The 11051-nt window shown below is 48.4% G+C and overlaps 1 protein-coding gene across 1 annotated transcript in view; it reads right to left on the bottom strand.

The window, feature by feature from the left end:
- Positions 1-1696: 1696 nt before the first annotated feature.
- The window catches only part of LOC311520113 (class I histocompatibility antigen, F10 alpha chain-like), a gene marked incomplete at its 5' end in the record, with an annotated part of 30525 nt that continues 21170 nt past the window's right edge, over positions 1697-11051 (bottom strand). The window contains 5 exons of the mRNA XM_084627353.1: positions 1697-4285; positions 4853-4894; positions 8183-8215; positions 8634-8738; positions 9814-10089. Of these exons, the coding sequence (XP_084483479.1) occupies positions 4281-4285; positions 4853-4894; positions 8183-8215; positions 8634-8738; positions 9814-10089 (461 nt within the window). The 3' untranslated portion in view covers positions 1697-4280. The remainder of the gene's footprint in view (positions 4286-4852; positions 4895-8182; positions 8216-8633; positions 8739-9813; positions 10090-11051) is intronic.

Genomic DNA, 11051 nt, shown 5'->3' with positions numbered 1-11051 from the left:
GGAGAAATAGGGGTAGGGAAGGGTACAAGGCCCTGCCCAGAGTGAGCTGTTTGATGCCAGCTCACGCCCTGCGATGGGCCAGGAATCAGCTCCCTTTTGGGTGAAGGTGCCTGGCTCAGAGGCATCTTTAAGCCCAGCCACCCATGAGCAGAGGGGAAGGCTATACAGTTTGCACTGGCTGCTCCTGTGCTCTCTGCCACCAGGAGAGATGAACCCTGGGCACCAAGCACCCAAATTCCCCAGGGAGGAGCCACAAGCACGTCCCCGTTACACTGTGGTACGATCCAGTCTCACCCCGGAGGTGAGAGTTAAACCCAGCAAGCCCTGCAGGCTGCATGGGACAGGCAGAGGGGCTTGGCTCCGTCTGTGGAGGCTGGTCAGGGAGGGGTCTCCAGGCCATCTGTGTCTCTCACCTGCCGCCTTCCCCAGCCTGCGGTGGGTCCAGGCAGCCCCACGACGGGGGAAGGAACAAGGCAGCTCCCCTGCTGTGCTCCTGAGCGCAGGGACAAGGAATGCCGGGGCAGCTGCAGCATCACTCCCCGGGACAGACCCAGGAACGTCACAGAGCGACTGGACCGGGAGGGAGGACGGACCCGCTGCCCTGGCGTGTCTGCGAGGCTCTGACTGGGCGCCCGTGGGAGTTTGAGTTAAAAGTTGATAAGCAGAAATTATAAGGTTTTGCTGTTGTAGAGAAATTGCTTTAGCCCATGAGGAGTTATGATTGGTGAGACGTCTAGTCATGCTTTGAGTAAAACACTTGGCGAAGAAGGTATTGTAAGAAGAACTCTCATTTTAACTCTGTCCGGAGGGTGAGAAAACAAGCTCATTGGAACGTAACTCGGGGATTCGGCTCAAGGCCAGAACGGCTCGGATTTTTATCCCTTGCATGACCAGACTGTGGAGAAGCCAGAGCCCCAGATGACACAACGCTGACTGGCCATTAGGAGAGGTCTGTCTGCTTTATTGGGAGTGGTGAGCATTAGAGGCTCGGTGAGTGTATTCTGCTGATCAGCTGCTGATTGCTAACAAATACATGTACATGTTTAAGAATATTCACAGTGTGATAAAGGCTCTTTCACTGGAAAAAGGTCCTGTTAACCCGTAGAGGGTCATTGCACCCCAAGGGGGAGGAGAGAGCTGTAAATTGTGAGGGCAAAAGAGAAGGTCTTAAGTGGGGTTCCCCAGGGATCTGTTCTGGGTCCAGCGTTTAACATCGTTATTAATGACCTGGATGTAGGTACAGAGAGCAGACTGATCAATGCTGCAGATGACACAAAGCTGCGGGGTGGGGGGAAGGATGTTGCCAGCACTTTGGAGGATAGAGCTAAAATTCAGAGGGACTTGGATAAATTGGAGAACTGGGCAACAGACGGCAGAATGAAATTCAACAAAGAATAATGTGAGGTGCGCCATGTAGGGAAGGAAAACCAGATGCACAAATACAGAATGAGGCAAACTGGCTCGGCAGCAGCAGTGCTGAGAAGGATCTGGGAGTGGTGGTGGGTGGGTGTTTGTTAGCGGAAAGGCTTGAATCATAAATGATGAAGAGTTCAGGTGTACTAAGTGTTTCTTTCAAACTCTGATACTGATGGTAAATAAACCACAAACGGCTGAAAAAGTTTTGAATCTGTTTCTCTCTCTCTGTGCGGATATGCCTACAATAACTGTATTTGACAAAACTCACACAAAACTTAAACCTGTTGCCTGAAAGTATTTTTAATGCTAATAGTTGCATCTATTTGACATTTTTCTAAACACTTTCTCAACATTTCAGATAAATTACATTTTTCTTGGAGACAAGTATCGGGGGGAGCTGTGTTAGTCTGTATCCCCAAAAACAACGAGGAGTCCGGTGGCACCTTAAAGACTGTTGCCGGCACCCAGTGCCCAGAGGCAAACAACAGCAGGGGTTCGTTACCCGGTATGCTTCACTCAATAATCACAACGGAGTGGAGAAGCAGAAAAGTTTATTTGCAGCTGCAAACAAGGTGCAGGGAGAATAGAATCTTAAATCCTGCACCCAGAGCAGGTCATTACACACACTTTTATATTCCTTAATGCTACTGCACTACACATCAGCCAATTAAAACGTTTCACAAATACTCTGCCTTCCTTATATGGGTTACAACAATGTTTATTTCCTGCAACCTCTAACAAGCATTCCTAGCAACTTAAACAACCAGCACGTCCTGCCTGGCCTTGTAGTTCTCTCTCCTATTATCTTTAACTTGGCGTCAGCAAACCTTACACGATGAGGCATTATCTGCGGCTGCAACATTGTTTTAAGAGCAAAAGAGCTTACTCAAACCAGCCAGGCCTGAATTCTATTAAGGGGGGTTAAGAAGAAGCCCTTCGGCCTTCAGCAGGGAGACTTCCTCGACCGTTATGACCTTCCATCCCCTCAACTTAACTAGTGGCCATGCCTTGGGGTCTCCAGGGTTTTGCTGTTGTAAAAGACTCACCAATTTGTTTGGGCATAAGCTTTCGTGGGCCCATGAAAGCTTATGCCCAAACAAATCGGTTAGTCTTTAAGGTGCCACCAGACTCCTCGTTATCTTTCTTGGAAGTTATTTTTAGGCTATACCATGGCTTGATTTTATTTTTCATTTAAGGCACTAAGAATATAAACAATATAGGCCCTGGGCACATTTCACAGCACTGCAGGCGGTCGTTGAACAGGGGCAGTTGTGGTGTGAAAAATGCTTCTCTTGAGTCTGGACCGTGGCTATATCTTGACCAAGAAATTTGGACCTTGACAAAAAATAATTATCTACCCCGGCATTAAGGGCTGCTCTGAAGAGGACGGTGATCAAGTGTTCTCCAGCTGCACTGACAGTAGGAGACGGGGGGATTTAGGTTAGACATTAGGAAAACTCTCTAGCTCTAAGGACAGTTCACTGTGGGACAGGTTGCCACAGACTCACAGGCCAGTGCCCTCTTGTCTCCGTATGGCCCCTGGGGGGAACCGGCCTTTCAGAGTATTGACCCTACACGAGGTCACACTCTTTGCTCAGGGTTTAAACTGTAGGCTTCTCCTCTGCCTCCCAGTACCACCCGCCCGTCTGAGCCTCCAGCATGCCTGCCTCTCTCGAGCCTGCAGCAACTCTCAGCCAGCACAGCACAGAAGGGTTTATTGTACGTCTGGAGCACAGCACAAGACATTCTCAGGGGCGTCCATCAGGGTCTGTCCCCATCCAGGTGGGCTCAGGCTGCTCTTTGTTCCCAGACCAGAAGTGAATCCTCCTTTCTGCAGCCCACCCCATATCACCTCCAAGGCCCCACCTCCATCTGTCTTCTTTCCCGGGAAAACAGGTCTCCAGGTGACTCTCTCTTCAGCTCTTTGTTCTCTCCGCTGCCCATAACTGGCTGGCTCCAAGTTGGGATGGGCCTTCAGATCATCAGTCGCTACGTTACAAAGTGCCCAGGCCATGGTCTGGGGTCCAGGCTGCTAGACTGGGTCACACCTGGTCTTCTAAAACAACAGACACCCCCCTCCCACCTGGGTTAGACATGCAGCACACGGGGGAAACTGAGGCACACAGTATACATATGCAACATGAGGAAAATATCCCACTTTGTCACACAGGTTGCCTAGAGAGGATGTGGAATCCCCGTCGTTGGAGGTTTTTAAGGACAGGTTGGACAAACACCTGTCAGGGATGGTCTAGGTTAACTTGGTTCTGCCTGAGATTGGGGCTGGACTTGATGATCTATTGAGGGCCCTTCTAGCCCAGCATTTCTATGGCTCTATGAATGGTGAAAAGGACATTAGAGGCACTTACAAACTAAACGCAGACACTTATTCCTGTCCAACAGACGTCCTTAGCTGATGATGGCAACAGCGCGACCAGCTGTGAGTAGACCCGGCCATTTACCGTGTTATAATCATGAAATTCGACAGAAAAAAAAGCCGTCCCCACCACAGACACACGAGCAGTTACTGCTGACAGACCTAGCTCACCGCACCGCGCAGCTAGAGGACGGCGCCCACACTGAATGGGGCAAACACTGAACTCTGACTAACAGAGTTTTTATCCATTAAAATGTTGGAAATTATTTTGTGCAAATAAAACATTATTACAGAAAACTATGACACCTGGAAAGCAAAATGTGGTTCAGTGAGCAGAGAGACGAGGCCGGAAATCCCACACGGGACGCTCCAAGTGCCAGAGAAAAGCTAGGGAGGGGTTGACTGGTTCTTGCAGGGAGACAGAGCAGAGCTCATCCGTCTTCCTCTCGGGGGTCCCCTCAGGCCGTGGCACGGACTCCACCAGGCTCAGTTAAGCTGCAGAAGTTAAACACAGGCAATGTCTGTCAAAGGGAACCTGCCATCATGTTTTGCAATGACAGTGCAGGCTGCGGTCGGGGCGGTCGCCCGAGTGGCTGCAGGGTTCAGTGGATAAAATCTCTAACCCCGCTGACAAAGCTTGTAGCTCCAGGGTCAGAGACCCGGGTTCCTGGAGCCCCAAGTGCTGGGCTCTGTCCCTGCTGCTTCCTCCCTGCAGTTCACTGGAGACTGTTCTCTGAAGCAGCTGGAGTTATCCTTGCAAACGCTGAGCTCAGCCCACGCTGTACCAGCAGCCACAGAGAAATCCCTCTCACTAGCGTCTTTCACTCCGAAAGTCATCGCAGCGAAAACAAGGGGGATTTGGCGGCAAACCTGTTCCTGCACCCCCAGTGTGAATAAAAGGGAAATAAGAGATCCCAAACTCCCCTGTTCTGCTCCTTGGGGCTGGTTTGCTCGAGGGGACGGGCCAGGGAGAATCAGGGTCCAATGACTTGGACTAGGTCTCTCTCTCCAGAGGCCTCAGTGAGAGCAGTGAACCCCTAGGCTAGAGCCCCCCTCACTTACCCTGGGCAGATAGGTCAGAGCCACTAGATCCTTGGTCGTTTGCTGTGCAGAGGAGGAGGAGAAGAGAGAGTGTATTAGCGTCTCTCACAGGGCAGGGTTTCAGCGTAGTTAGTACATACGGGGACTCCTATCCAAAGGGAACAGTCATCACCTGACTCTTCCCGAGCAGTGAGCTGGTTGGTGCAGAGACCAGCCTACAGGGCAGCTGCCCAGGATTTCCATTATTCACGTGGAAAAAACATCACCACTGCAGGGGGACAGCACTGCTCTGTGCTCTTCATGCCTCGTCAGAACGGGAGCCCAGACTACTCAACATTCAACGGCTGGCAAAGCAGGAGATGCTGGCCTAAGGATACTCCTGCCAAACAACCTCAACTCCGCCTCCTTTGGTCTGTGCCCAGAGGGGTCCCTCACGCAGACCACAGACGTCACCCTCCCCCCGCCAATGAACAGCAATTCCCGCCTTAATCAATGGCACTGCACTGAACAGTGTGGACGGTATGAAGACGAATGCGGATTTGGGGTGGTGCTGGGCACACAGACAAGGACAAGTTTGGTTTGGCATGGTGCTGGTCTACTTCCTGTTCCTATTCCCAGACCCACTGGGGCAGAGTTTGAGTTGCGTGGGAAGCATCATAATTAAGACCGTACCAAATTCACGGTCGGTTTTGGTTAATTTCAGTCACAGGATGTAAAAAATTGTCATTTTCATTATTTCAGCTATTTAAATCTGAAATTTCACAGTGTTGTACCTGTAGGGTCCTGACCCAAAAAGGGGCTGGGGGGAGGGGGGGCAGCAAGGTTACTGTCGATGGGTCACGGCATTGCCACCCTTACGTCTAGGGTGCTGCTGGGGGGGCACTGCCTTCAGGGCTGGGTGCCTGGCCAGCAGCCACCGTTCTCTGGCTCCCCAGCTCTGAAGGCAGCACAGAAGTAAGGGTGGCTATACTGTGATCCCCTCCAATAACCTTGCAAACCCCCTCCGCCCCCCACAACCCTCTTCTGGGTCAGGACCCCCTGTTAGAGAAATGCAGGTCTCCCCTGTGAAATCTGTATAGATTTCATGGTCCGTGATGCGTTTTTTATGGCTGTGAATTGGGCCATAATATCTCTGCATATCCTGGTTTGCCAACCTTTGACTTCTGGGAATTAAACATTCCCATTCTGAAAGGACACAGGGAGCCCAGGGCAGGGCTGAGCACCTGCCACCTTAACTCCCCATTAACAAAGTTCTTGCATGTGAATTTCTGTTGTTCTGGAGTAACGAGGAGGAGGGAAGGAGGCACGACTGAGGGCCAGCTGTAGGAGAAAGGGTGGTGCTCTCCGGAGGTTTTGTTGGCACTTCTCAAACCCCCTCCGTTACCTGCTGGGGGACCCCTGAGAGCACAGAGAGAGAGCTGGATGACTACACCCTAGCAGGGCCCGGCAGATCTGTGCACTTTATACTGGCTCTTCATACCAGACATTAGAGGGCCTCAGATGCAGTCAATAATGTATGTAAATATTTCCCATAATTTTATGGTCCTGTTGGTAAAGCTAATTACAGGAGACAATTGAGGAGGGGATTTGAACTTGTTGTAATCGAGGCGACAGAGTTGTGCTGATCTGAAGTCAGTGGAAAGACTCCCATTGGCTTCAACAGGCTTTGGATCAGGCCCAGATTTCACAAGCACCAAACCAACTTTCAGGTAAATCAAAAGTGTAACATTAAAAGCAAGTCAGACACCTTCAGGGTCACACTCAGCCACAAACAGCACAGCTCTAGGGGGATAATAATTCAGCCCAAAACCACCGTATACATTCCTGACTATCACCTTGTCTACACTACTAAAATTGGGACCCATGCCCGCAAGCCATGCAGTTCCACCAGAGAGAGCAGGGGTGGAGCAATTGAGGAGATGGGGTTCAGGTGTTTTTAACCCTTGTATCATCTAGGACTTCCTCGGAGCAAGGTTAGAGAACACGTGTCTACAGCCACTCTACACTACTGAAGAAGACCTCTGCTGGGAAAATAACACAGCAGGGCACAGATTATCCAACAAGTTCTTGGAATGTGTTGGAGACAATTTTTCTTTCAGAATGTGGAGAAAGCTATTAGGGGAGAGGCTGTTCTAGATTTGGTTTGACAAATAGGGAGGAACTGGTTGAGAATTTGAAAGTGGAAGGAAGCTTGGGTGAATGTGATCATGAAATGACAGAATTCATGATTCTAAAGAATGGTAGGAGGGAAAACAACACAATAAAATAATGGATTTCAAGAGGGCAGACTTTAGCAACTCCCTGAGTTTGCTAAGGTAAGATCCCATGGGAAGCAAGTCTAAGGGGAAAAACAGTTCAGGAGAGTTGGAAAGTTCTCAAGGAGACATTATCAAGAGCACAAGTGCAAATTATCCCACTGCACAGGAAAGAAATGAAGGATGGCAAGAGACCACGCTGGCTTAACCAGGAGATCTTCAATGATCTAAAAATCAGAAGAGAGTCCTACACAAAGTGGAAACTAGATCAAATTACAAAGGAAAACTGTAAACAAATAACACAAGTATGTAGGGGGGAAATTGGAAAGGCCAAGGTGCAAAACGAGATCAAACTAGCTAGAGACATAAAGGGTAACAAGAAAACATTCTACAAATACACTAGAAGCAAGAGGAAGACCAAGGACAAGGTAGGCCCATTAGTCAATGAGGAAGGAAAGACAATAACAGAATATGTGAAAATGGGAAAAGGGCTAAATGACTTTTTTGTTTCAGTTTTCACCCAAACGTTTCATAGTGATTGGATGTCTAACATAGTGAACACCAGTGAAATTGAGGGAGAATCTGAGGCTAAAATAGGGAAAGAACAAGTTAAAAATTATTTAGACAAGTTAGAGGTCTTCAAGTCACCAAGGCCTGATGAAAAGCATCCTAGAATAGTCAAGGAACTGACAGAGGAGATATCTGAGTCAATACCTCAGAAAAGTCATGGAAGATGGGAGAGAGGACTGGAAGAGGTGGTTAAGCACTGGAATAAATTGCCTAGAGAGGTTGTGGAATCTCCCTCATTGGAGGATTTTAAGAGCAGGTTACTCAGGGATGGTCTAGATAATACCTAGTCCTGCCATGAGTACAGGGAACAGGATGAGGTGTCCTCTCAAGGTCCCTTCCAGTCCTACGATTCTATGGTACTAGAGCAATAGTTGGAGATTTCCCTAAAATCCTCAGTGTAGACAAGGCCTATGAGTGGGAGTGAGGATCTCCTGTCAGTGGCTCCAGGCTAAAATCCACAAGCAAATACTGATGGCCGTTCAGAGATGGCCACTTGAAAAGAGGCGATGGGTCTCTTGTCACTTACCCTGAGCTACAGCATAGCCATCTCCCTTCTTCCCTGCAGAGAGAAGGCAAATTTCAGTGAACGCAGCTCCCAAGGCAGGAACCAACTCCGATCTGTGTCCACAGCTCAGAAACCAGGCCCCTGGCCCAGCACAGCCCCCCTGGCGCTCAGTAATGGACTCAAGGTCCCAGGCGCTCACAATTGGCAGGAGAGAAAGACACAATGAGACAGTTTCCACAGACCTCGGCGCACTGGGTGCTGAGCTCTTTGGAAAACCTAGCCCCATCTAAACTCTAACCCACACCCAGTTTCTGGGTCTGGCCCTCCAGCAGCTCCCATTGGGGGTCATTGGCTCAGTCCCGCAATGGGGCAGTTACACCGTACTGACACAGGCTCCTGAACTGCTGTTGCCCTTAGGCGGGTGTGCAGGGCCCGGCAAGTCCAGAGAATCCCCCCATCCCAGGCTCTTTACCTGGGTGTTTCTTTTTCCAGACAACTACTACTCCGATTATAACACCAACCAGGACAACTGCAGTGATAACTCCAGCCACAGTGGGAATCAGATTGTTATTTGGTTCTGAAATGGAATGGAGAGAATGATCAATGGGGAAAAAATCCCTCCCTTCCCTCCCACCCCCCCAACTAAAACCCCCTTTCATCCCATTGCAGGGATCCGTCAATCAGCTCCCCAGGTTAGGGCTGAGTCCTGCAACGCTCCACCTCTTCCATTGAGCTCCATGCAGCCACCATGCACTACGCCCCACTGTAGAAAGTCCTGCACTCAGCCTCTACTACTTCAATTCATAACAAATATGTAGCACTTAAAATAGAAGACTTTTGGAACATTCATCAATCCTCATAAAGGGGGGGAGAAACAAAGGGTCTGGGTCTGTCTGTGTGATGCTTTCGCTGGGGACAGAACAGGAATGGAGTCTTAGAATTTAGTAAATAATCTAGCTAGATATGCATGAGATTATGATTTCTTTAAATAGCTGAGAAAATAAGCTATGCTGAATAGAATGGATATTCCTGTCTGTGTGTCTTTTTGTAACTTAAGGTTTTGCCTAGAGGGATTCTCTATGTTTTGAATCTAATTACCCTGTAAGGTATTTACCATCCTGAGTTTACAGAGGTGATTCTTTTTACCTTTTCTTCTATTAAAATTCTTCTTGTAAGAATCTGATTGCTTTTTTTATTGTTCTTAAGATCCAAGGGTCTGGGTCTGTGGTCACCTATGCAAATTGGTGAGGATTTTTATCACACCTTCCCCAGGAAGGGGGGTGCAAGGTTTTGGTGAGGATTTTTTGGGGGAAAGACGTTTCCAAACGACTCTTTCCCAGTAACCGGTTAAACGTTTGGTGGTGGCAGCGAAAGTCCCAGGGCAAAGGGTAAAATAGTTTGTACCTTGGGGAAGTTTTAACCTAAGCTGGTAAAAATAAGCATAGGAGGTTTTCATGCAGGTCCCCACATCTGTACCCTAGAGTTCAGAGTGGGGAAGGAACCTTGACAGGGCCAAAGAGGACAGGGCCTCACAGACTCTGAGGAAATTCCAGCTTCAGCCTAGAAATCTGAATGAGAATTTTTCAGGGTTTGAGTTTAATGGATTCCCCCTCTCCCAATAAAAATACAGACAAAACACACAAACTCCTTACCCCAGGAGACAGAGAGTGGCTCTAACAGACTTTCATGCTCTACGTAACATGAATAATGGGCTTTGATCTTGGGATCAATCTCCATTGTCACCCAGGTCTGGTAGGTCCCGTCCCCATTGGGTAGGATGCCTTCAGAGTAGATCTCCTGCTGTCTGCTCTCCCCATTTTTCAGCCAGGTCACGGTGATGTCCCGGGGGTAGAACCCACTGACCTTACAGGAGAGGGTGGTGAGGCCGTCATGAGATGATCTGTCACTCACTCTAGCTGTTGGGTGCACTGGGAAAAAAGAAGAAACTGAAGTTAGCTGTTTCCAAGCTCTAATCCAGGAATTCTTTGCTGGAGCTTTGCAACATGAAATTCTGAGACCCCAGCAGTGGGAGAGGAGAGTCCATGAGATGGAATCTCTCTGATGAGAGAGAACCACCATGTTTGTGGATTTCTGTGCCCAATTCACAGCATCAGCAACGGTGAACCCCCAGTCCAGGTCCCTGACCAGATTCTGTGAGTGTGGAAATGAGAAGCCTCTGCTCCAGCCACAGTGACACAAGTACCTTAAAAGGCTTCACTAAGCTCCAGATACAGGTGTCACAGATGTGAATCCTTAATCACATGCTACGTTTGTGCTCATCTCCTATCAGTCCCTGGTTATGAAAGAGCGAAGAATCTTGCCCTGGTTAGGGCTCAAAAAATGAACTAGATAAACTGACCAATTAGAGATGGAAAGGACCAGTAAACAAAAAAATGACACATGGTTGTAAACTGCCCCTCAAACTAGCTAATATTAATTGGCTAATTTCTTCTTACCGAAACGATTTACCCCAATATTATGGATTTCAAAAGGATTTACACACGTTGAAAAATCAGTTTCCCAGCCCCTTGGCACTGAAATACACATTACACTGCTGTGTTTGGCTTTTTCTTCCTGACATTTGTAAAGATGACAAAGGACAAGATAATGTTCTGCTGAAGTTGGTGAGAGAAATAAGCAACTAGTATAATTGTTGCAAAAAACTGGGTACAAATTTCAAGAATCCTTGAACAGCAAGTGCAAACTGTTTGGGAATGGAAAGATTAGGGTGTTCATGATGCTAACTAATTTGGGAAATTTGTGTCCATGATAACAGACAAGGTACATATGTGGGTAATAGCGAGTTAACATTTTGAAGCAGACTACGCTGCAACTGTCCTCCTGAGTCGGAGTGGTAAAGCATTTAACCTCTTCCCTTCTATGTTTGTGC

Source organism: Lepidochelys olivacea (genome assembly GCF_965140295.1).
Source record: "Lepidochelys olivacea isolate rLepOli2 genome assembly, chromosome: 4".
In the NCBI taxonomy this organism is placed as follows: Eukaryota; Metazoa; Chordata; order Testudines; family Cheloniidae; genus Lepidochelys; species Lepidochelys olivacea.
The sequence above is the reverse complement of the archived record's forward strand: the minus strand, read 5'-3'. Positions and strand labels throughout refer to the sequence as shown.